Source organism: Schistocerca piceifrons, chromosome 1 (assembly GCF_021461385.2).
Source record: "Schistocerca piceifrons isolate TAMUIC-IGC-003096 chromosome 1, iqSchPice1.1, whole genome shotgun sequence".
In the NCBI taxonomy this organism is placed as follows: Eukaryota; Metazoa; Arthropoda; class Insecta; order Orthoptera; family Acrididae; genus Schistocerca; species Schistocerca piceifrons.
The window spans coordinates 876556042-876583827 of NC_060138.1; the positions used below are offsets into that span (position 1 = coordinate 876556042).

The following is a 27786-nucleotide window of genomic DNA, read 5'->3' on the forward strand; positions in this document are numbered from 1 at the left end:
TACGCATCTAATCTTCAGCATTCTTCTGTAGCACCACATTTCGAAAGCTTCTACTCTCTTCTTGTACAAACTATTTATCGTCCATGTTTCACTTGCATACATGGCTACACTCCATACAAATACTTTCAGAAACGACTTCCTGACACTTAAATCTATACTCGATGTTAACAAATTTCTCTTCTTCAGAAACGCTTTCCTTGCCATTGCCAGTCTACATTTTATATCCTCTCTACTTCGACAATCATCAGTTATTTTGCTCCCCAAATAGCAAAACTCCTTTACTACTTTAAGTGTCTCATTTCCTAATCTAATTCCCTCAGCATCTCCCGACTTAATTCGACTACATTCCATTATCCTCGTTTTTCTTTTGTTCATGTTCATCTCATATCCTCCTGTCCATTTCGTTCAACTGCTCTTCCAAGTCCTTTGCAGTCTCTGACAGAATTACAATGTCATCGGCGAACCTCAACGTTTTTAATTCTTCTCCATGGACTTTAATACCTACTCCGAATTTTTCTTTTGTTTCCTTTACTGCTTGCTCAATATACAGATTGAATAACATCGGGGACAGGCTACAACCCTGTCTCACTCCCTTCCCAACCACTGCTTCCCTTTCATGCCCCTCGACTCTTATAACTGCCATCTGGTTTCTGTACAAATTGTAAATAGCCTTACGCTCCCTGTATTTTACCCCTGCCACCTTTAGAATTTGAAAGAGAGTGTTCCAGTCAACATTGTCAAAAGCTTTCTCTAAGCCTACAAATGTAGGCTTGCCTTTCCTTAATCTATTTTCTAAGATAAGTCGTAGGCTCAGTATTGCCTCACATGTTCCAATATTTCTACGGAATCCAAACTGATCTTCCCCGAGGTCGGCTTCTACCAGTTTTTCTATTCGTCTGTAAAGAACTGGTGTTAGTATTTCACAACACCTCTTATTAAACTGATAGTTCGGTCATTTTCACATCTGTCAACACCTGCTTTCTTTGGGATTGGAATTATTATATTCTTCTTCAAGTCTGAGGGTATTTCGCCTGTCTCATACATCTTGCTCACCAGATGGTAGAGTTTTGTCAGGACTGGCTCTCCCAAGGCCGTTAGTAGTTCCAATAGAATGTTGTCTACTCCCGGGGCCTTGTTTCGACTCAGGTCTTTCAGTGCTCTGTCAAACTCTTCACGCAGTATCGTATCTCCCATTTCATCTTCATCTACATCCTCTTCCATTTTCATAGTATTGTCCTCAAGTACATCGCCCTTGTATAGACCCTCTATATACGCCTTCCACCTTTCTGCTTTCCCTTCTTTGCTTAGAACTGGATTTCCATCTGAACTCTTGATATTCATACAAGTGGCTCTCTTTTCTCCAAAGGTCTCTTTAGTTTTCCTGTAGGCAGTATCTATCTTACCCCTAGTGAGATAAGCATCTACATCCTTACATTTGTCCTCTAGCCATCCCTGCTTAGCCATGTTGCACTTCCTGTCGATCTCATTTTTGAGACGTTTGTATTCCCTTTTGCCTGCTTCATTTACTGCGTTTTTATATTTTCTCCTTTCATCAATTAAATTCAATATTTCTTCTGTTACCCAAGGATTTCTACTAGCCCTCGTCTTTTTACCTACTTGATCCTCTGCTGCCTTCACTATTTCATCCCTCAGAGCTACCCATTCTTCTTCTACTGTATTTCTTTCCCCCATTCTTGTCAATTATCCTCTTATGCTCTCCCTGAAACTCTGTACAACCTCTGGTTCTTTCAGTTTATCCAGGTCCCATCACCTTAAATTCCCACCTTTTTGCAGTTTCTTCAGTTTTAATCTACAGTTCATAACCAATAGATTGTGGTCAGAGTCCACATCTGCCCCTGGAAATGTCTTACAATTTAAAACCTGGTTCCTAAATCTCTGTCTTACCATTATCTGATCTATCTGATACCTTCTAGTATCTCCAGGATTCTTCCTTGTATACAACCTTCTATTATGATTCTTGAACCGTTGTAGCTATGATTAAGTTATGCTCTGCGCAGAATTCTACCAGACGGCTTCCTCTTTCATTTCTCTCCCCCAATCCATAATCACCCACTATGTTTCCTTCTCTCCCTTTTCCTACTCTCGAATTCCAGTCACCCATGACTATTAAATTTTCGTCTCCCTTCACTACCTGAATAATTTCTTTTATCTCATCATACATTTCATCAATTTCTTCGTCATCTGCAGAGCTAGTTGGCATATAAACGTGTACTTCTGTAGTAGGCATGGGCTTCGTGTCTATCTTGGCCACAATAATGCGTTCACCATGCTGTTGGTAGTAGCTTACCCGCACTCCTATTTTTTTATTCATTATTAAACCTACTCCTGCATTGCCCCAACCAACGGCAAGGTCCGTGGTTCGTAGGGGTAGGGTGTAGGGATGGCAGAGTTAATATTTTAAGTTTTCTAAATAATGGACGATATAACTCTTTATGATGTGCAGTGCACATATTTCGAATGATTTTTTTCTATATTTTTAGTAACTGCACTATAGTTGTCGAGTTACCCCAAAAAATAATACCACACCTAATAATAGATTCAAAGTAGCTTGTATATGCTACCTTTTGTGTATCCGTGTTAGTTGCAGTTAATATTTGCAGTAAAACGCAAGGATGCTCAGTTTGTTTGGTATTCAATGTGTGTCTGCCAGCTCAAATTTTTATCTAAATTTTAACCTAAGAGTTCGACTGAGTCAACTTCTTCTATATCTTGACTGTCGTGTACAATCTTAAACTGCTCACTTTTTGAGTGTTTGGTTTTGAATTGCTAAATATATTGTTCCTAAATAAAACCAAAGAAATTAAAATAGTTCCATGGTTAGAGTGTGAATTTCTTATTTTCTAAATTGCTTCGAGATTTTTCGCCTTCATTTTTCTGTAATTTGTCAGTTATTACGAATTTCGTAAATTAATACACACTTCAGTAGACATGTTTGGACTTAAAATGTATATTTGTAGGACACAAGAACTTAAATACTTGCAATACGAATGACAGGTTACTACACTTCTTCATTGGATGTGCGTCAAATACAAAGGATCAAAATATGTTTTCAGATAAATATAATTTTTTTTGCAGAAACTTACATGTGAAGAGCTTTTCATTTTTTAAAAATCAAGTCTTTCATTATTTTACGTAAAACTTACCTTCCACTACACTGATTTCCACGTGTTGTACATTGTGCGGAAACTTCCGATGTCCTCCTATTGGATGCAATAGGTCTATACTCTACAATATTACTATCTTGCAAGCTGCAATTTATTACTATTTCAGAATGAAAATTCTTCTACTGCATTAAAATAGCGCATTTTTCTAGCTAATGTACATGTCGAAGCACAGTTGTAAATTCAACCCTTAATTCAGATGCCAGCTTGAGAACGTTTATTTCAAGATAAATATATCAAGTAATGCTGCGACGTCCACTTAAAGTCGAGCAGCACACAATCAAGCGCCGTAAGTTAAACCGAGGTCAAATTCATAAACACAGTAATTTATGGCAATTGAATTATGTTCCCTCGAGTAGTGTCATGCTACGCGGGTCGCTCAAACACAGCGCCAGTATCCGCCGTCCACCGTATCAGTACGCACGCCCGAATAAAATCAGTCTGCTTCGGCGTTTGCGTATTCAGTGTGCGACGCTCACCTGAAGGTTTAGGGAAGATGGCACAGCTATGTGGCGGAGGCGTAACGCCCGCAATTAATTTTGGTAGATTGTGCCTTAAGCAATGGTGGAAATCAGGTAAAGACTAGACTCTTGTTCTTTTAAAGATTTTTCCTAAATGACAATATGGGTATTTTGAGAAAAAAATATAGTGAGACTGCATTTTCAAGTCGTCCGAAGACTGGGAAATGAAAATCATCTTATAATTTGTTAACGCTTTATGCATACAGATCTTGTGAACTGTTTTGACATGTACATCGACTGAACGTTAGTTCCGGCGTTAGTCGTTCAGCATCTTGAAATTTCAATGTGTTAATGCAAGTTACCGTTGCAAATACATTTACTCTTAAGTCAAAGTACAATTCCTCTTGAGAAGACGCATAAACTCCTTGTGTTCTGTATGTGCAATCAGCAAGCTTTATCTTAACAAGAAAAGTTGCACAGTAAAGCTCAAGATACACCATTTTTACCTTGTCTTGTTTCGAAATTCCTTATAGAAAACTAAATTAAAGGGGCAAAAATTATTTTCGTAGCCCCTGCCTCTCTCATATCAGTACTGTGTTTGGAACTAAAGAAAAAAAATAAAAATGAAAAAGCTGTTTGCCGCAGCACACACAATTTTTGTACCGAATTTTACAACATTTGGAACTCAAATACATTACCTCTACTGTTGAATTATTGTGTTGTTTATTTTATTGTGTAGTGGCTGTAAAGATTTGTGACTGTCACCAAAAAAATTCGCCTATTGTAGTTTCATGTATGTTGTAAAATATCGTAAATGATATCAATTTACATCCAATCATAAACTGTAAATACTTTGCAAATTTTTCCTGCTTTGCCGTGATGTACTGACTATACGAAAAGTTACAGTATTCTGTATGCTTTAGTTGGCTACCTACACAAATGATTTTGCAAGAAGACCACATTCTGTACTTCCGATATGGCTATCAAAATTTAAGGTACAGTAGTCTTTTTTTCCCTGCAATCATTATCATTGTAATATTAATCCTTTACATCATCTGTATGTAACATATTTTGATTTTTTGCTACAACAGTGTTTAGAAAATCATTGGCTTACTATCCTATTGTTTTAGTTGGTTTTCTTGTTCTCACCTTGACTTGTATGGAAACAGATGCTGTAAGATTTTCTCATTTATGGGATTTTTTTATCATACCCTTAATTCTTGATTTTTGGTTACAGTCTGTAATTGAGAAAATGTCACTGACCTGGATATCTGTGAAATTAATAATCTCTAAGACTGAAATTGTAATACTTGTTGTAATAATTGATGAGTTTAAATGGAATACACGCTTTCATGAGATAATAGCAATCAGTCCATCTAGCTTTGTACTTACTAGTGCTCTTATTCTCTGGGCCTCATATAAAAATAATTTTGTATTTTTCATACTGTCATTAATATCATTTAATGAACTATTTTTCAGGGAAAATTGTGCAGACATCTGTATTTTACTATTGTATACTCCAGAAATTAGCATTATGAATGCTTTTTAAAGTCAGTAATAGAAACTCTTGCAGCATTTATTTACATGCTAAGAAATTAGTTGTTGAAATTATTTAAAACTTTTTAAAAATATTTTTACACATATGCAGCTGAACTGTGGTATAGACAACCAAGTGATACAAAAATAATTTTCGTATAGACTTAGTGTTGCTGACTATGGTTCAGAGTAGATGCGAGTAGTCTGACTTTGACTTTAGAAGCAGCCCCCATAAATGACAGGAAATTGAAAAGCTTTAAAAATTCAAATATGGTTAAAAGTATCAATTGTTATACACACATGAACCAATGCATTAGTACGATTCTGGGACTTATGAGATATTCATAACATTTGGAACAAATCTGACAGATAGAGGGAACATATTTGGATATCTATTTTGCAAATTATCAATAATTTCATCATGAGAAAGGAAAAGCAAAGATTAAGAAATTCACGGCAAGTAATTATTAAGTCATTGTTGTTAGGGCCCATTGAACAGTTGCTGAATATGGATGCAATCAAAATGGTTCATACATCTGCATCTGGAGCATGTTGTGTTAATCCCACAGTATTTCATCAGGGGAACATCAGGTGACTGCTGGCGAGTAGGATCTGCTGTATAAGCCCCTTCCAGCATGGGCTCAGTAAGAATATTGCTTTAGTGAGGAACCAACAGTTGCCACTTACCAACGGTCAGCAGCAACATCGTGAAGATGTTACACAGTTCTCTGAATGAAATATTGTGGGAGTTGCGCAACGTGCTGTAGTGGCAGTTCCAGCAACTCTACATTCAACAGATCCACCAAGAAAAAGTGTGAAGTGTTGCAACATGATAAAGAATGTTGATGTGACACACATTTGCAGCGTACCTAGTTACTCATGTAACATGTTCTTTCAGGATCTTCTTTTATCAGAAAGACTTTAATAATCAGTAATGATATAACTTTATAAGAAAAGTAAACTATATAAAGTTGACAGTTAAAGATCAAAATAGTTATGTATATATTCTGAAGTTTTTTAGCTGAGAAAACAGTATTAAATAGCTTATTGACAGCCCCATGATTTGGTATCAGGGAGACCTCATCTGTGAGCCAGCTAAGTCTTTGCATAAAACAATGGAAGATTTTGATAAACATAATTGTGCTCACTGAGTATCTTTTGTGGCCCACTCTGATTTGTGTCACAAAGCAAAATAAGATGATTTGCCTTGTTATGTAATAGAAAATGAGGTAACATTCCTTGAGGTTTCATACATGATCCTATTTGGCCTCTAATACACTTCCTACGGAGTGAACCAAATCACTCCACAACTATTGTAGGCAACAAAAACCAGCACGACTGTTGCAAATTTGGGCCAGGAACTGAGTAATAAAGTAGATAATGAGTTGGACATAGTAGACTGACAATAAATGCAATACCCTCAATCTTTAACAAGTGCGAGTAATTCTGTTAAGGTTAACATTCTGACCTCTTCCAATAGTTAACAGTAAGACATTAGATTTCTGTGACTGTGGGTGGTTGAGAACCTCTAAAGAAGGCAGTGTGTATTCATGATCACTCCGGAAACTAAGAATAACTACAGATAATGAGTCGTGCCTGGATAACACAGTCAGTAAGACTAGGTTCTTGTCCCAAATACAGTTTTAATCTGCCAGGTCATTTCAATTACCTCAACAGCCAGTTGATGTCTTCAGTGATACCCAAGCTGATTTCTCTTCCAAATTGTCATTCATAGACAATGTATTGCGCAATGTATTGGGTACAAGTAGAAAGAATATTTTTATTCCAAAAGTGTGCCAACCAGGCCATGAGTTGTATTAATTCATCGACCTTATAATGACCACTATTTAAAATGCTGAAGGTTTTTACATGATAGTGCAAATGCACCGACTATTTCATGAAATTTGTTGGTAATATTTTCTAGTGTGGAAGGAACATATGTATCTATTTAGCACCAGTTACAGGTACAATTTTATGTTGTGATGAAGTCATTGTCTGTCCTCCAGAAAAATTGACATTACTTCATAGCATACATTTTCAGCTGATTTCTGTTTTAATTAAGAGCTACAATTGAACTATATATATTGACAGATCTAAGTGGGAGACTATTCTCATTATAAGTTACTTTTTTTCTGTGAAGATACGTGATGTATATAGAACTATGTACTTGCAGGACATCTTTGAACACTTCTCCTTGAGTCTTGAAAAGCATAAGAAAAAATCTTCCAGCATACCAGTTTGTTAATACCATCCTATCTTTCAATATGTTTATTTTGATGTTTCCTTGCATGAAGAAAGTGTACACCAATGTTTTGTTCCCATTCCTTACTCACATCACTTTTGCTGACTGATCGTAATTGGAGGAGATCTAGTCATGAGGCTAGCAATTTGTATCAAGGTTATATTTGCACAGTCCTCTTTGACCATCACTTACAATGTTGACTATGACTTGGTGGAATTAAACCTAACAATTTTCTATTTACACAATAAATGTCATGACTTATTTTACTGTACTACACAGTGTAATATCCATTGGTTGAAAACCACCTCCTGCTGTGTTACTTCCTTACACCAGGTATCATGTGCATGCACTCCACTTTCCTGTCCTATGCCTCTCCCTTAACCTGCTGGTAACTTTGTCCATGTTTAACAACAAATTCTCTTCCTTCTTTTCATCTTTTCCCTGCAGTCTTTCATTTTATGATTGTTGCAGGCAATTTCTTTGCAGTACATATTTCAGCTAAGACATTCTGTTTCTTATTTCCATTGGTTTTCTTTCCTCTCATTTTCTTGGAAGTACTTAATTCAAAATCCTCTCGATCCATTTCAAATTTGGCATTTTTCTCCAAAATCACATTTCAAACTATCCAAGCATTTTTCCTGTTTCTGTTTGACTGCCCTGATTCACTGCCATATAACTCCAGAGAAAACACTTGGCAAATCTTTTTCTTAGTTCTTTCAGAATTATGTTTGCTGATGACAAACATTTCACCTTTACAAAAGCTCATTTTTTGCATAGATGTACTTCTTACTTCCTCTTCACAGCTTCAATTTTCCATCAACAAACTTCTTAACTGCCAACCGCCTTGCCGCAGTGGTAACACTGGTTCCCGTCAGATCACTGACATTAAGTGCTGTCGGGCTGTGTTAATACTTGGATGGATGACCATCTGGTCTAACGAGCGCTGTTGGCAAGTGGGGTGCACTCAGCCCTTGTGAGGCAAACTGAGGAGCTACTTGACTGAGAAGTAGCGGTTCAGGTCTCTGAAACTGACATACGTCCGGGAGAGCTGTGTGGTGACTACATGCCCTTCCATATCCGCATCCAGTGACGCCTAAGGGCTGAGGATGCCACGGTGGTCACTCGGCACTGTTGATACCGTTGGGCCTTCGTGAGGGAGGAGTTTGTTTTAAACTTCTTAACTACCTGAAATATTTTACTTGTACTGAAATCTTTCCTTATGACATTTTTATGGAACAACATGGTTTGATCATTTACATACTTAACGGTTCTATACATCGCAAAAGGAAAGAGAATAAGAAATGTGGGCTAATGGAAACATGTGAACATTTAATGCTTTGGAAAAAATTGTAGTGTAGAGAAACAAATGATGGAATTGTTATAAAGTATGTTCAATGAAAAGTTACAGAATGCTCCATTACAACTGAGGAGAAACAAGATATTCTGTCAGACTAAATAGAAGATACATCAGTGCAGAACTGAAATTCCAACAGGCTGTTAGATCTGTTGCTAGGTGGGAGAACAACTACTTTTGTCTTTTTTGGCACTGTAAGTGTCCTGTATGAGATTGATTTTATTTCCATTGCTCATGAATAAAGTTTTAAATTGTAAGTTTTGGTGCAAATTGCCATGAAATTATCACCGTGATATTGCTGTGATTGCAACTGATACCAATATATATATTATGTTATACTTCTGATTTCTTAAAGTGGAAGAACAACAGAGAGTTACTTACTATGTTCACCACAAGTAAGCTCTTCTTGCTCAGCAGTCTGTAATGCACTAGAACAAAAGCCTTCAAACAAATTAATGCAATCTGAGTAGACACAATTTGCAAAAACTATGAACTGAAGATAACTTTAAACATGGTAACTATTAACAACACTCTTACCATGTTACTAGCTGACAAACCCGACATTGCCTGGGTATTAATTTTGTCAGTTTTCAATTAGAAACAAAATCTTTTATATATATATATATTTTGTAAATGTCTCTGTGCCAACACATTTTCTCTTTTGTTTTTGTCTGCAGCCATTTGCCGTCCACAGTTGAAAGCTGTCAAAAGTGCTGCCAGGTGTTGAGGATTTCCTTTTTGAGTCAGCTGTAGCAGTTTCTTAACAGTAAAAAGTATAAGTATTAAAAATTCATGCATAATGCTTAATTTTTTCACACGTCTTGGTATTTGACTTAATATGGTAGGTAGGTAGTTCTTACCCTGGAAGAGATTGTTGCTTGACAGTAGGGGTATGTGTAGCAAGTTTGGTTGAAATCGGTCCAGTGCTTTGGGATAACATCTGGAAAACACATACATATGTAGATAATACATGCATACATACATACATTTTTATAATATGTGTGGATTACAGAAAAAAAGAAGAGCCAGCTGAGAAATGCATAACAATATCATTGTGTAATGTTGTTAGTACCCTGAAAGTATGTGTCATGTGATGTATATTTTCATAGGTTCCATTTGCCAAAACATTTATATAAGGAATGTTTCAAGCCTGGTTGTTGGAGAACCTGATGGACCAAGTGTAAAAACATCCATTCCAGGTCCAAAGTCAAAGCAGCTACTAGATGAACTAAGTGCTATACAGGTATTTTTACAGTTACATAATTTCAAACCTTTCCTCTAAAATATGTGGTGTAATTTACAATTAAATCTTTACACTAAGAATTTGCTGTAACTTGTGTAAGTAGAGTGTGTGTGTGTGTGTGTGTGTCTTTGTGTTTTATCTCTGTTACATTGGTCAAAACAAATATTGGATGAAATGTCCCATATTATTGACATATAGTCTTTTAATTCCCCCAAATGTCATACTCTAAAACTGCCTCTATACAGAATACAATATGTTAGAACAATCAGTATAACTGCCTTGTAATTCTCCTCTGTACATTTGCATAATTAAAGAGCCAAGGCGTAGTAGAAATCCCTAGGTAACTCAGGAAATACTGAATTTAACTGACAAAATGGGAAATGCAGCAAATGATGCTAGCAAAAAGAAGTACAGACATCTAAAAACCAAATGAGATTGACAGAAAGTGAAAAATGTCAAAGTGCGGATGGTTAGAAGATAGCTGCAAGGCTTTAGAAACACAATGAACTAGGGAAAGATGGGAAAAATAGAGGTTTTGAAGAAAAAGGGAGCAGCTCAATGAATACGACAAGTGCAGATGACAAACTTGTACTAAGCAAAGAAGGGAAGGCCAGAAGGTGGAAGGAGGGTCTATATAAGGGAAACATACTTGAAGACAGAGAATAGGAAGTCAGTGAAGATGGCATAGTGGATGCAATACTGTGGAAAAAATTTTCCACAGCCCAGACAGATCTAAGTGCAAGCCATGCTCCTGGACCATATCACTTTCCCTCAAAATTATAGAGATCTTTGTAAGAACCAGCCGTGACTAAATTATTCCATATTGTGTGCAGGACGTAAGAGATGGGCAAAATAACCCTCAGACTACAGGAAGAATCAGATAATTCCAATTCAAAAGAAAGCAGATGCTGACAGGTGTGAATACTGTGGAACAATCATTTTACTCAGTTACATTACAAACTATTGACATAAATTATTTACAGAAATTGGAAACCAACTCAAAGGAAGTCAGTTTGGCTTCTGGTGCAGTGTAGAAACACACAAGGTAATACTGACCCTGTTACTTGTTTTAGAAGGTAAGTTGAGAAAGGCAACCTACATTTATAACATTTGCAGATTTAGATAAAGTTTTTGATAACATTGACTGGAATACATTTTTTGAAATTTTGAAGGTGGGGGGAATAAAATACAGGAAATAAAAAGATTGTTAAAAACCAGATTTCAGTTATAAGTTTTGAAGGATACAAAAGGAAAGCCACAGTTGAGAAGGCACTGAGATATGGTTGTAACCTATTTCTGATGTTGTTCATTCGGTACATTTAGCGAGCTGTGAAGGAAACCAAGGAAAAGTTTCAAAAGGGAATTAAAGTTCAGTGAGAATAAATAAAATCTTTGAGGTTTGCTGATGATGACATTGGAAGAACACTGAGCAGAGCAGTTGAATGGAATAAATGTGTGTTGCAAAGAGCTTTGAAAGTGGATGTAAAAAAAAAAAAAAAAAAAAAAAAAAAACTGGGGCAGCAGAATGTAGCCAAATTAAATCAGGTGATGCTGAGGGAATTAGGAAATAACTCACTGTGGACACTGTTTGCTATTTGGGCAGCTCAATAACTGATGATGACCAAAGAGGAGAAGGTATAAAATGAAGACTGGCATAACCAAGTAAAGCATTTCTGAAAAGGAGGATTAAATTATCATCAAATGTAAATTTGAGTCTTAGGAAGCCTTTTCCAACAGTATTTGTCTGAAATGGAGCTTTACATGAAAGTGAAATGTGGACAGGACGTGGTTCAGACAAGGAAAGAATAGGTTTTGAAATGTGGTGCTGCAGAAGGATACTGAAGATTGGTTGGGTAGATCAGAGAACAGATGAGGAAATACAGAACCAAATTGGGGAAAAATGAAATTTATGGTACAACTTGATTAAAAGAAGGAACTTGTTGCTAGGACACATCTTGAGACATCTGGTATAGTCAATTTTGTAATGGGAGGAAGTGTGAGAGAGGGAGGGAGGATGGAGTAAAAATTGTAGAAGTATACCAAGGCTTGAATAATACAGAAAGTAGCTTCAAATAGACATGTTGCGCAGAGATGAAAAATCTTTCACAGGATAGACTGGAGTGGAGAGCTGCTTTAGATTGAGAACCATCACAACAAGAATTATTGCAGACAGGAGATGGTTTTGTCCCTGTGGATTAACTCAGAAACAGGCAAAGTGCTCTTTGTTAATGTCTCTTGATACAGTGATTGTTCTGTTCAAATGTCCCATACTGCTCAACATCTATGGATTTCTGTAAGACAGTTGACGAGTTCCTTTGGGGTAGTTTACTGCTCCTCAGGAAGAGCTATCCTCAACTCTGAAATAGTCATGGGACTGCTGGTTAACTGCAACATGTCTGGAGTTTGATTAGTAGGCATATTCAGTAGGATTAAAGTCTGATGAGCAATGTTTCCATTGTATCTTGTAGTTCCCTGATTAAGCTTCATGGCAATCTTCACCAAACAACTAGATGAATATTCAATTCCTGTTCGTCAGCTTTGTCAGAGGGCTGTTCTAATTTATTTGAATGAGCATATAATGGGCATTGTTGATTTATCCTCATGTCATTAGTTTGCCATCATGATATTGGGATGTTTCACTGACAAATGTAGGATATTTTGTGTGTGTGTGTGTGTGTGTGTGTGTGTGTGTGTGTGTGTGTGTGTGTGTGTGTGTGTGTGTTTTTCTCTCTCCCCATCCCCTCTCCCCCCATACGTTAAATATTCTCATGTTGTTGCTGAGACATAACTGATGCGCCTGTCAGGAGTGGCCAAGATTTCAGCATGCAGGCCACACCCAGGCCCAAGTGCCAAAGTGCTCAGCATTGCTTCACATTTACCCACTGCTGTGCCATGCCGTCTGAGTGCAAGAAGGGGGAAAAGGGTAAAACAGCAAATGCACTGTATTTGAATGGCAGTACAGTTGTACTGCTTATGATTTGGTTTTATATTTCACATTTCCCAACAACGCAGATCACAAACAAAACAAGTTTTAAGTATTAATTATTTTTGGTGCACTTAGACATAATTTTTATCTGGTACAAACTGTCAGCTTAAGGACAGACACAGACAGTTTCGAGTTTTGTGCTCAAGTTGCCATGTAGTTGTGACTTATTTATTTCATAATTGGAAAAAACAGTCTTTCACACAAATTGAAATATTGTAGCACTTTTGCAACCTCATTATGGAGACTTGGAAAATCTACCTGAGAAAACCACTGTAGACAGCCTGGACAGTTTTAACTTAAGAAAATTTGTAATTAAAACTGGAATTACCTTGCAGGTCAATCAGTTATGACCGCACATGGACATAGGTGCTTTCAACTGAAATGGCAAACAATTGTGAAAATAGCTTGAAAATATATTTAAGATTGACAGTGTCCTCAAAACACTTGTAAAACTATTGTTGTAATTCTTGCAGTGAACTGGATTGTCTTTGTCAGAATGTGTCCTTTCTACAATGTGATTTTCTTTTTAAAATGCATCCCCATCAAATCAGAAAGACGTTACAATGCGGTCTCTTAGTGTGAGAAATGTGCAATCAAGTCTACTTAAAATTCGAAATCTGCAATCCATTCTGGGTGTTCTGATTTTTGTTCCTTCACTCCTTTTTCCTTCAGAAATTCAACAATAGTGAGATTTAAATAAAAAAATCATTCCAGGCATGTCCCTCACCTTAGTCAACTCGTGTTTCAGTAATATATGAAGTGTCCGTAATCTTTGTTCATTTCCATTAAAAACTGTTCCAACTGAGAATGGAATAATGGTTGCGACTTCAGGAATTTCTTAAAGTGCTCCATGCCTGCGATTTAAGCACAAAATGCTTCTTGGTGTACAGAAAAATGAATTCACTCTGTCAATCATTGTAATTTTTTGCTCTTTCATTGTCATATAAAAGTTTAAATTCTTTCTGCATGGTACTGTAATGTCATTTTGTAGCAAATAATCACTTGTGTGAATTGAGAATTCTCATCCCTCTTGTCTGTCATTCCCATACATTTTAAAGGATTGCGATGATAGATCGCTAGACTGCCTCTTCTTGTGCAAACAGCCACTGGACCTGTGAACATCTTTCATACTATGAACAAATAATGAAGGTTAAACAGTGGTGAGAGCACAATCCTGGTGAACTCTGACAGTTGTTCCAACTGAAAAATGGCCGCATCGCAATGCTAAATGAAATGTGACATTTTTCCAGGTGCTTCTGAGAAGCAGTGAGCAAAGCTGAGTGACAGACTGCCTTGGTCCACCCATGGCCCTCACACACTGCACATGTAAGTGTATGTGCATAGATGTCATCTTCACACACAAAAAATTGCAAATAGTTATATTTGATGTTCTGTACCAAGTAGCATTTTGCAAGGCTCTGTGGTAGAGCTCCATTGCATCATCTCTCCCTACTATGAATAGTCATCCCTGGCTGCAGTTGCATCATTTAAATATCTCCTTTTGGTTGAAAGTGGAAACAGTGTCAAGAAATGGCATTAGCCACCTCATGTTGTGACAATGTCTCATCTTGACATAAGTTCTGAAAAAAAATCAGTGTTGCTGAAGCACTGCACCAATTTACTCAAATGAAAAGTGATTTCTAACAGTGAACTTGGACACCTTTAAGTCCATACTTCAGCAGTGTCCTCACTTTTGTGACAGGAGCTCAATAAGTAATGAAACAAATTTTTCTGAAAGCAGGTTCCTTTTATTCAGGTTTGCAATACACCATATTATTCCCCACTCTTTTGGTTACAAAACTCTATTTTTCAATGTAATCTCTGTTCAGTACGATGGCCTTAAGCCACATCACTGGAAGATCCTGTAAGCCTGCTTGGTACAACTATCCTGATTGACATCAAAGCCAACATCTTGCTGCATCTACAACCTGCTCCTCATCCATGTACTGCTTCCCACAGGGTGAATTCTTCATTTGGCCAAACAGATGGAATTTGGAAGGTACAAGATTTGGGCTGTAGGGTGATTGAGGAAGAACAGTACAGTGAAGTTTTGTGAGCTCCTCTTGAGTGCACCATCTTGTGTGGGGCCTTCCACTCTCATGGAGATGGAGAAATTTGTTTGCATTTTTGTGGTGACAAATGTGCTGGAAAAAGATTTCAGGCTTGCAGTTGGTCGTCATAAACTTCATTGCACGATATTTCAGCTGAACAACTGCCAGCCATTTTCAGCTGAGCTGAGCGAGGACTGACAAAGGCATTCTCCGCTCTGTCTTATATAGTGCGCTGATAGTACTGTCGCGCATGCTTTGCAGTCGTGGAGACAGAAGGACCACACTGCCTAGCAACAGCACCCTCGCTGGTGGAACTGAAAGACTCAGCTGCCATTGGTATTGTCGCTGGCCACAGCTGTCAAAGTCTTCAGGCATCTTTGTCTCGAGAAAATTTTGGAGATGATGGGATTCCATGAATTATTAAATTGGTAATCATTGTCACAGCTCTTTAGATTTTCCACAATGTGTATTTCAATGGATTATTTGATAATGGAATCCCAAAAAGTTGTTGCTTTGTCCGAAATCGAAGTTTTGTTGTGCTCCATTGAATGTCCGTTAAAAATACAATGTTCCGCAACTGCAGACTTACTAGGTTGCAATAGGCGAGTGCAATGTTGATGTTCTGTACAAGGATCCCGTTATCTCCAAAATTTGCTAGAGACGAAGATGTCAGAAGACTTCGATAGGTGCAGCCAGCGACAACACAGACGGTAGCTGAGTCTTGCAGTTCCACCAGTGAAGGCACTGTCGCTGGACAGTGTGGTCCTTCTGTCTCCATGACTGCAACGCATGGGTTGCAGTACTATCAGCACACTATATAAGACGGAGCGGAGAACGTCTTAATGAGTCCTCGCTTGGCTCATTTGAAGATGGCTGGCAGTTGTCCAGCTGAAATATCGTGCAGTGAAGTTTACAACTGGCTGCAAGCCCAAAATCTTTTTGAGCAGTTGATTCGCCAGGAAAACTTCAAATTTTACAAATATGCTGAAGTCATTTCTTCGATTTCCTGAGGGAGGACATCAAGCAGAATTGCCCCGAGTCCCTTAAGAGCATCGCTGTGACTCTACCTGCTGATGGAGCGGCTTTGGACTATTTCTTGGGGGAGAGGTGGTGTGGCACCACTTGATGGGTTGTCATTTTGTTTTTGGTTCAAAGTGATGAACTCACTTTTTTTGCCCGACAACTCATCATGCTTTCACTTACTGTCAAGTCTCCACAGGCATTTTGCAAGTGCCTATGAATATTTGCTACACTCTGGTTTTCCATGAAAAGAAACTCAGTGACAGCTCTCTGCTTGGAATGCACTTCCATTGCAGTTGCCATTTTGAAAGCTACATATAGCACCGCCACCTTTGGAACTTCATGAAATTATGGGGGCTGTGGTGGGAGTATTCCACTATGTCCCACAATAGATTCCATTTTTTCAACTTAAATTGCCTGAGTAAAAAGGAAATGTTGCACTACATATTGAATGCATGTTATTAGAAGGCTATTTGGATTGTATAGTAATACTGGATTTGTATACACATTTTGAACTAATTATTATCCACAGGGAGCACGAGGATTGGAAATTTAATGATGGTATGAAGGTTAACTTTGGCTGTGGTAAAACATAGAACAGGATATTTTACATTATATAACCACCAATATTTTCCATTACTTTTTTTATGGTGGCTTGGTAATGCTGTTCGCAGCCACAGATATGTTGATGTTAGAGATGAATCATTTTATTTTGTGTATAAAGCCAAGATATATGCACAAGCAAGTGGATTTTTAAATTTTGATAATAAGAGGTAAATGCTGGGCCACTTGTCTAACAAGCAGATAGGAAAAGCTCAAGGTCATGGCTGATCATTTATCCTATCCTCATACTTATATATATTACCATGAAAATTTCTATATTACTATGGACTGATCCTTGGATGGTTGAATAAATAAGTGATACAACTATTCAATAACTAATCATGTGAGCCAGTTTTTAAGAATTTCTGCCCTTTGGCAACAGATATTGTCTTAAAAGTAAGATGGTGCCATTAAAAGATAATGTCATTTCTTTCATGTAGCCTCAGACTTGCCTTGTTCCAAAAAATGTGAATAATAAGCACCATTGATAGTTTTTCCTTAGGACACCTTTTGAATTGGGATCACTTTCTCATTTATAACCAAAGAAAGCACATTTTTCACATCCTGTTAATATTTGACGGACAGGACAAATGTTTGTCAAGCCTCAGGGAGTGCACATATTTAAGCAGCAGCAACATGTTTCTGTATGTAGAATTACAAGATTTGTCAGCACAATACAAGGAAAAAAATGTAAATCATACTCGCAGTCATATAAATATGTACAGTTGTGTTTAATAAAAATTGAGCAGGTGGTCAGCCATGGCCCTGATGAAGGAACAATCCTGCAATCCTGGAATTTGTCTGAAATGATTTCAGAAACCATGACAGAATGGGGTCAATATCTTAACAACTGAACTTCCTCATTTGATTTATCCCTAGTGCAAAATTTTATTTTGCTTACACATTCTTGGAACAAGTGCTTGTGCTATGTTGTGTTGTGCTCCTTAGGAATGATCATGAAAGTGGAAGGGAGGGAGAGGACAAATCTAGTTACAAGCACATAACCTGTACTTTTGATTTGTACATAGAATGCTGCTAAACTAAATGACACCACCTAATTGCTGGATACTTACCAAAAGTTTTGCTTACAGACAATAACCTGCAGTTAGATGATCAGGAAAATAAAGTATGTTTGTTCCAAACTTGTCACTTCTAATCAAAAGTGAAAATGGAATGTGATTATCCATGAATACAGCATCTTTTTAGTAAATTGAGGGAAGCTTGTTAAAAATTAGAAAAAAGGTATTGTAGGTATTGGCAACTGCCCTTCCTTCAGTCATTCATTTCTCCTTCTTTCTGGAAAGAATACATACTTAACATATATGCACATCTCATAAGCATTCTGAAGGAAATTTATCATCATTATTCACATTTATATTTTACAAAATTAATAACACACCTTTCATACAGTAATGGTGTTAGGTGAAGTCACACTGCTATTGTAACAATAGTGCATCAGTGAGTGCTGCAGCAAAAGAATCTGTAATCACATTCGCTCATTGGCTTTTGTAATGATTATAGAAGTCCATATGGAAAATAAACAATTAAAAGGATAAATGGTGTACTTCCAGGTATCCTGCTATGTGGGTTGCATTCTATCCACAGTATTTTGATGACCAGCCATCTGCCTTCTTCAGCTGCTGAGTGTTTTGCTATTAAGTGTAGACACTGTTTGGATGCCAACCAGACTGTAAATTATTATTGATCTCACTCTGCTATTTAGAGCAGAATTTGACTTCTGACAGTCGCTGCAACTCTTGAATGCTCTATTATTTTTCTGAGCCTAAGTACTATTCCATAAAATGGAAATCCTTTCAGCATTATCCAGCTCTGGTAGATGTGATGGCCAGTGAGATCTTAATAAATTAATACTGGATGCCAAACCTTGTTTAAATTTATGCCATGATACTAGCATCATTGTACTGTTTCATTTTTTGGTTATACTGATTGCAGTGCTCGGTGATGGCTGACTTGATCTGAATTCCTCAATTGTTTTGGTAATCTGACTCACATAAAACATGCCACATATGCATGAAATGCAATACACATGTGACCTTAGAGACCTATATCATCTTTAACATTACAAAAAATACTTTTTATCCTAGTTGAAGGGAACAACATAAAATGGTTGCTGTGTTCAGTAGGAGTCTACTGATCTTTTGGGATATTGGGTCAGTGTGAGGTAGGTAAACAATTTTTCTGCTTTTTGTCCATGGTCTGTCTCAACCTCTTTCCTAGGTGTTCTTAATTTCGATCACATTGTTCATTCAATTTGCTGACCTGAGTACCTATTCCTTCAGAAAACTATTCATAGGTGTTGTAATTCTTTGGTGAGGCTCTCCTATCTTCAGCTTTATGGATTGGTCTTTAGTAATGTATTTGTAATGGATGATCATGGCTCGAGCCATATAGATGGAGGTCATTGTATGTAGGGTTCCTATGTACACTGTGACATAGGGATCCGTCTGTTCTTCTGCTAATGAACATGTCAAGGTAAGGTAGTTGGCCTTATTTTCTCTCTCTCTCTCTCTCTCTCTCTCTCTCCCCCCCCCCCCCCCCCCTTTTTTAACTATCGATAGAATTTAATTGTTCTAGGAACTTTTCAAGCTTTTATGTTCCATTAAGCCTTGCCAACAATGCATGGCCCATGTACTGAGAGAAACACATTGGTTTCCACTTGGTGAATTGTTGTGCCTTTGTTTCAAGAGTTCCATTTGTAGAGTCGCCGTAACAGGCAATAACAGACTACCCACAGCCATGCCATCAGTTTGTTCAAAATATTTTCTGCTGAATGGGAAATAAATTGTCAGAAAAAAGAAAATCATTGAACTTTCCTGATTGGTTCTAAGGAATCAGAAAGTGGAACTCTCATAAAGAGGGAAATTACCAGCTGGTATGCAAGTCTGCCAGTATTACTAAGTATGGGTCTTAGAGGACTTTCTTTCTTGTGTACCTTAGAAAAGTCATATAGATTTGGTGGCATGAGTGCTTGGTTCCTAAGACCCTTAATGATATGTGGCAAGCCGCACTTATTAAGAAGAGCCATCATCCACTGTATTTTACTTCCTTCAGCTAAGATAAAAAGTATTCTTTGCAATGTTAAAGATGCTCTAGGTTTCCAAAAGTTGGGTGTGTATCACATTCCATGCGAATGAGGCATGTTTTGAAGTGCAAGGAACATCAGTGACACACCAGATTAAAACAACCAAACGACGCAATTGCTACTGACCACTGCCACAAATGTAATCAAGAAATGAAATGTGATAATATCATTACTGTGATACAAATGCCGAGTTTCTGGGACAATGTAATTAAGGAATCTATTGAAACAAAGATGTCAGAAATCCTAATTAACAGGGCTGGACATTTCAGTTTAAACTGGGCTTTGGTCTGCCACACAAGTTGTTAAGATCTTGTCAGTCATCATGTCCACCAGAGCTGTAAACTGCTGAGAGACTTTGCATTTCACAGAATATTGATGCAAGCACTGAGAAAGAAGAGCATCAAACAGTGTAGTGGGTGTTGGGGTCAATTTGGCTATGAGTAGTTCGGTGAAACCAACAATGGCTCAGTCTGGTAGTGGCACAGGTAGCATGTGCACATAATGGCAAATCTTGCAGCATCTGAAGAAGCCGGATGGCTTGGTCATTGAAATATTTTACATAACATTGAAATGAACTCTGAAGAAAAATCTGGAAGCACACTTAATCAGTAACACCAAGAAAACCTTTATGTTATTGACTATTGTGCATACCAACTTAGTGCCTTGCTTCTTAGACACACACTAGTTACTAGGTCACATTTGATAACATCTGTATGTGGACATCATCAGCTTGGATTTTGGCAGCTAGAAAAATCTTAACAAATATACTCCGTATGCTATTCTTAGTGGGGCTCTTATAAGTTGAGGAAAAAGAATTAGATCTCATAATACAACTGTACTACTTAATTTTTGACTGCTTTACAGTAGTTTACATTATAGGAGAGCTGACCAAATCTGTATTTATACAGTGAGTGAAACTTGTGGTGTAGCTGTCCAAAAGTGTTGTAAACAAGCCTTATTTCTTATACTAAACAGAAATAGGGTTGCCTTTTGGATATGTATTAAAATACAGTGCTGCTGTTCAAGGCATCGCAGCTTCATGTGGATTACCTTGTAAAGCATTTTTTCAGCCAAAGGAGAGATTGATTTTAATAGCTCTATTGCATAGCCTAAGTAGTTAAATGAATATGTACCACATTTTTCACAGAATGTATAACACTGACAGCACAAAGGAATGCACATGGTCACCTATATACATGCACATATTTATAATGTCCACTATACAGGATGGAGAAAAATTGTCACGAAGTTTTAAACCTGGTTAGCTGATGCCAGTAGGTACCAAAATTATTAATGTTGTGTAGGTAAACAGTGCACCATTTTTGAACTATGGCAACTTGGCACCATGTGCTCCAGTTGGTCACGGGATTGCCCTGTTGCTGGGTGCTCTGGACAATGCGTGACCCACGAATGCTTTACCTGCCATGTGCGTATCACGTTGGGGCAGTGATGGGGTGAGGGAGTTTATGTGTGTGAACTGACAACCATAGCACTGCCCGTCAACTGATGAACAGCAACGAGGCAATCCCACAGCCAATCTGAGTGTGAGGCACCAAGTTTCTGTAGTTTAAAAATGGTGTGTTGTCAACTACACAACGTTAGTAATTTTGGTTCCTATTGGCATCAGCTATCCAAGGTTAAAATTCCGTAACACAGTTTTTCTCCACCCTGTATGTTAAGAGATTATCTGCACTGAATTTATTGCAGCCACCATTTTCTTTCCACAGCAAACTGGATCAGTACAACTTTTTGTTGATTATGACCGCTCCATTGGTAATTATATAGCAGATGTTGATGGAAATGTTCTGCTTGATGTGTACACTCAGATATCGTCACTGCCTCTTGGGTACAATCATCCAGATCTTTTGAAATTGCTTGATAACCCTTTTAATGTGGTAAGTCATAAAATTTTATAAACATTAATAAATTAATGAAGAAGTGATTAATGAATTGTGATTTTTTTGGATGCATTAAAATATTCGTTCCAGGCAGCAAGGGGGAAAAATAATACTGATGGTGTGAGAAGAATGAGGCCACTTGGTGAGGACATCATGTGTAGGGACTAGTTCTTTCTAATCTAGCAAGCTATCGCTGATAAAATGGTAGGGGTTTTTTGCGTAGAGAAAACCTCGAGTTACAGGATATGCTACTTAGTATCAGTAGATTGACCTTGCTGCTTTAACTTAATATTCATAATATGATGGTTGTGGGCTTAACAATAGTTATCCTCAACTTTGTAGACACCTCAGCAAGTTCTCTCCTCACACAGTTGAAGTTTTCATTTCCACAACTACTTATTAAATGTCATATCTCAGCACTTGCATTGTTGTTAGTGCATATTACAAGTATTCATAATTTAGATTTTCTTTTGGTTTTAAAGTACTAATAATAGGGACAGGCTTACACAAAATGCTAGAGTCTGGTGCTAAATGTAGAGCTCATTGCCTCTTGTATTATGGACCTGTCTGGAGTGCGTCATTGGATTCCTCTTCTCTCCCCATTATTACTTTGTGTTTCTTGTGTGCTCACAATTCTAAGTATGCATAAACTGAAAAGAGAACTCGCATTATTAATGGAATACAAGAGTGTAATACAGCCATACAGATAGTCTGCAAAATATACACCTTATTTTGATCCATGAAACAAAAAGTCTTATTCCCATGATTAAAAGAACTGAATACATAAAGGATGAATGCTGAATATTTACCCAGGATACAATCTGTATCAGAAGCTGAGTTAAATGAAACACTAAAGAGAGCAAAATTGATGGTTATCAAGAACATGTGAATGTGAGTCAGGAAAAATAGAGGGGGTGGGAGGAAGGGAGAGAATGCATTGAAAACTTGTGTGAATTGGAGACTTAGTGTTTAGAGTGACACATTCAGAAACTGTGCCAACAGTCTGATTCTTTTTTTAGATTTCTTTTTCATTGTTCTATTTCTTTTTCAGAAAGCAATTGTAAATCGACCTGCACTTGGAGTATTCCCAGGATCTGATTGGCCAAAAAAAGTTAAAAATATCCTTCTTGATGTAAGTGAAACTATAATTCATTGTTGGGTGTGTTAATCAGTGAAGTTAATTTTTGTTGAATTTCATAGTGATTTTATGATTTGCCTTTCTTTCCATTTTTGCAGCCAGTCTCTGTTTTCACCATCCTAAGGAGACTTTAATATTAGTTCCCATGGACTGCTATATCTCATTTAATTATCCTGACTAATACACATTGTAACCACAATCAAGTCTGAAACTGGGAGCAGGGTTGCCAGTGAAATAAAACATTTACCACTGAAACCATATTTGTTATGGAGACCAATATAAAGACACAACAGAACTTTTTCCTGGATGGAGAATGCTGCAATTTATACAGACACTGAATATTCCAGAAAATGCAAACTTAACATACATAAGAAATTTTGAGGACCCTCTAGAAATAATAAATGTTAAAAAATTAATACTTGCTGGTGGTGGTATTTGAAGTAGGGGCCCACAGCATGCCAGCCGGTAGTGCTAATCACTACTCCATATTGCATGCAGCACAGCTCGTAGCATTGCTCCCTCTCCTGGAGAAACAATGACTGACTTCTTCAGAAGTTCTCATTGGCACTAACTACAACATCCTAGATAATGGTCCTCTGTATGGCGGTACTGAGGATCCTCTTGTTTGGGTTGTGCTGTCACATCTTCTTCACGAAGATAAATATCGAAGATAGCTCCTTCCATCAAAGCTTTGCAGTCATACAGTAAACCTTCAGTTCCATTAACCAAGAAGCCCCCATCATTGATTTATGCCCCTTTACAGTAGTAGGATCTCATATGCAGGATGTGGAGAATGTGTCTGTGCTTTTATCTTCTTGATCTCAAGTCAAAATCATCGACTTTGTATGTGAAGTCTGATGTACGACAGAGCATGTAATGTAACCCAAAGTAACATTTTAGTAATTTTTCTTATATCCCTGCACAGTCATAAAAGTACATACCAAATCTCCCAGGGCTGTATTTCACTGTCCAGAGCTCAGAATCATAGCACACTCGGTCTTCCTCTGAAGTGTCCAAGGAGTGTGTATCTTGCTTCATTGTTCCTTGTGATGAGATGATTCATACAATCATCCTTGAAACGGAAATAGTGTATCCATTGTTGTTTTGGGCTCTAAATCTGTCACAATAGGCAGTATTGTATCCAAATCTCTGTTAGACATCAACATACACCAATAGCATTTCTTACAATGTCTTGTTAAAGTATTCTGTGAGGCCATTCTTCTGGTGATGGTGGATGGTTTTCATTCTGTGGGCGATGTCACTATGAGAAATTACATATGATACTAGTCTCGACTGGAAAAGTATTAAATGATCAGAGTTCATCACATGGGGGACTCTATCCTTCAAAATGATATCTTTTAGAAGGAACCTTGCAATTTCCAAAGCTTCAGAAATTGGCACAAGTTAGTGATGTGCAGTGGAATAGGTAATCAGTGCAGATATTTAACCACTGATACCTCTTTGTCAAACTGAGGAATCTCCCCGGTAGGTTGATCTCATCTGGTGTAATACCACTGTTGCGGGCAGAATTCCACCAGATGCCCTGGAACTAATTGCAGCAAATGCTTTCATCACTAACATTCCTTACAGTGGCTCACATGGTCTTAACAGATTGGGGGAGGCCTTGGCAGTGACAACTGCATCTAGTTCTGTCTAGAGCCTTCATGAATCCCATGCGACCAGATGTTGGAGCATTGTTGAATTACTTCAGGGTAAGTGGCTAAAGATGATCTGGGATAACAAGCAGCCATTTCTGGCCTACTGGATCATAATTCCTCTTATAAATGTTCCATTTATTAATTTTAATTCCCATTCAGTGATTTCTTCCTTCTTTAAGACTTCTATTGTTTTCAGCAGTGCTGGGTCTTCTGTCTGCTAAGTAGCAGTATCATTTGATGAGATTTCATCTATGCTGCTGTGTTCCACCAAAAGATTCCTTGAAAGGCTGTTTGGTGTCCTTATCCAACTCAATGGATTCTACAAGACAGTCAGTAGGTGTAGAGAATGGTGGCCTGTCACAGTGGTGAATGGTTTGCCAAGTAAATATAGTTGGAGCTAGTAAATAATCCAAGCAGCTGCAAGACACTTTTCTGTGCTTTCTTGAATTTGCACTTGGACTGCTTGTGCCCCATATCCACTTGTCTGAGGAGATGTTCTATCTCAGCATTCTCATCATACACTGCTACGACCGGAGAAGATGTAAAGACCTCCTTAAAGACAAGGAAAGATCTTAGAGGCTCCTTGTCCCAAGAAAATTTGGCATCTCGGTGTGGTAATTCTTGCACGAGATGTACATTGGTATAGAACCCATTTGTGAATTGCCATTAGTATAAGCACATTTTCAGAAAATTTCACTCATCACAAATGGGTTGAGGAGTTAGAAAATCTGTAACTGGTTTTATTTTGTCTGGATGAGGACGGTGTTCATCACCATTAACTAGGTGCTCCAAAATTGGTATTTCTTGGGTGATGAAGAGGCATTTCTTCAAAGTCATTTGAACGCCTGCAGACTGAACACACCTCAGCGTGATTGTCAAGTAGCTTACAAGTTTCAAATTTTTTGATGACATTTGACAATCTCATCCAGATAGCAAAACTACATCATCCATTTAAGGTGTCGAAGCTGGTGGCCCACCATACATTTACAGGTTGTTGGAACATTACATTATCCAAACGGCATAACTTTGAACTTGTAGAGGCCATTGGGTGTTGTGAAGGCAGTCTTTTTCCAGTCAGCCTTGATTTGCTAGTAGCCTTTCTGCATGTCCATAGTTTAGAAGTACTTTGCTCCACTGAGGCACTAACAACCCCAGTTTCTTAACTAATGTCAGTAAAAGGCTTACAGAAATTATGGAAACCCTTCCCTGTAACTAAAAGTGAAACTAAAACCAATACAGAGTTTACAAAAATATAAAAATTAGTGTAATCATTGTGATTTATAGCTGTCAGCTCTTTTGTGACACTGGGTGTTGTCTGAATTCCTCCAGTATACCTCTTCATCTGCCCTGTGCAGTACAGTCATGGAATCTTGCACCAGTGCCACTTTTATTATCTGGTAAGTTCCCCTATATAGGTGAAAGAACTTCCAGTTCCTTTTCCCACCCTGGAACTCTTTAAATACTTGTTGACCACAAATAATTCTCCTTTCTTATTATGAGATTCCATAACATTTTTATTTTGCCTTGTCAGTCGCTGCTCTGAACTTGTAATCAGATCAGCATTTACTGCTTGAGGGGTTCACTCATGTTTACAATTATTTTCTGATGACCGTAACAATAAAGTGGGTAACGTCTCATCTACTACTCCCTTGCCTACAATCTCTAAAGCAGTCAAGTCATTATTCATACAATGTAACACAATGAGGATTTTTTAAAATTCTTGCGCCTGACCTTTGCTAACCTTGTATGTTTTCTTGTACAAAAGGCATGACACAGTCTTCCAAGTATTTACATTATGCATGCGGTAGGATTACACTAGGGATGGTACTTAGAGGTTAGCAGTTGTTTTATGCTCTGACTGCTGAGGAATTCTTTAAACTCAAAGCTTACAAATTATGGTCCTTTATCCAATAGTATGTGGTGGGTACTTGCAATTCAACAAAATAATCCTTATTTAGGCATCTAATAACTCTCTATGTAGTTGTGGTTTGTACTAGATGTGGCGCTACCAACTTGGACCAGCATTCTAGTGCCACAGATACATAGCTTACTTTTTCCATGCACCTGGGTAGAGTACCAAAAAAATCTGCATCTAGGAGGCCCTGCAGTCCCTTTGGTATAACATTATACACTTTTATATTTGGAAATATCAGCAAAATTTTAACTTCTTATCATAATAGGCAGGTCCAGATGCTGTTCCTTACCTGTCTTCCCAGTTTTTTAAAATAGTAAATTTTGCTCATAAGGCTATATACATTTCCTAATTCCAAAGTGACCATATCCTTCTAGTATGTATACAATTAGGGCTTGGACAATTTCGTCTGTTACACTGAGCTCAGTGTTAATAGTTCCATTCCACTACAACACACTGTTTTAAAATTTCCTTACCTATTTTTTCCCCTGATATCACCCAGCTTTTCTTAATGATTAATTTGAATTTGGGCTCTTTTGTTTGCAAATTCATAATCTTATTTCCAACTACCTTTACTCCCTTTTTATGCTCTTCTGTTTTCGGATAGTAAATCCTCATTTCTACTCTTGACCTTTCCTCGTCAGTCAGTTCTGTTGGTAGTAGTACATTTTGAAGACATATGATGTATTAAAATCTCAGAATTAAATTCTTGCAGGACAAAACTCACCACATTGATTTAGAAATGCCAGTGCTTGATAATCTGTGTTGAAAGTTATTTTGTGTCCTGCTAAAAGATACTGGAAGTGTTTGAAGCCACATACTACAGCCAAAGCATCTTTTTCAGCTACTGTGTTATTACATTAATGTTTATTATGGACTCTACTTTAAAATGTGATGTTGTAATGTTTGTCTTCACTATTGAAGCCTCCCTGAAAGATGTTGCAGCTTAATCCAAAATCTAATGCATCAGTACACATTTTAAATGCTTCCTCAAAATTAAGGTGGCTCAGACTTTTCACTCAACTCATTTTCTCTTTGATCTTATTGAAGGTGCTGATTCCTCTGGGACACTAGCCCTACTTAGTCTTTTCTTTCAAGAAATTTAATGTGCGATCATTTGATATACTTCTGCCTGGTATTAATCTTCTATAAAATCCGACCAAAGCCAGGAAGGACTTTTGACTGTTTTCAGTTTTGAGGCAGTAGACTGCACATGATTTCTTCAACATTGTTTGGGTCAAGTCATGTGAATATGTCCTAAAATTTTATTTCTTTTGTCTTAAAGGCCTACTTCAACAGTTTTACTGTCAATTTTTTGTCATGGAACATTTCTAAGACTCTTTGTAATAAACATTTGTGTGCTTCCCATCTTTCATTAAGTGTTAGCGTATCATCAACA

General features: G+C 37.5%; 1 protein-coding gene across 1 annotated transcript in view; it reads left to right on the plus strand.

The window, feature by feature from the left end:
- Window positions 1-3553: 3553 nt before the first annotated feature.
- LOC124792438 (4-aminobutyrate aminotransferase, mitochondrial) overlaps window positions 3554-27786 on the plus strand; it is a 113051-nt gene continuing 88818 nt past the window's right edge. The window contains exons 1-4 of the mRNA XM_047257941.1: window positions 3554-3757; window positions 9885-10018; window positions 21509-21676; window positions 22731-22811. Of these exons, the coding sequence (XP_047113897.1) occupies window positions 3679-3757; window positions 9885-10018; window positions 21509-21676; window positions 22731-22811 (462 nt within the window). The 5' untranslated portion in view covers window positions 3554-3678. The remainder of the gene's footprint in view (window positions 3758-9884; window positions 10019-21508; window positions 21677-22730; window positions 22812-27786) is intronic.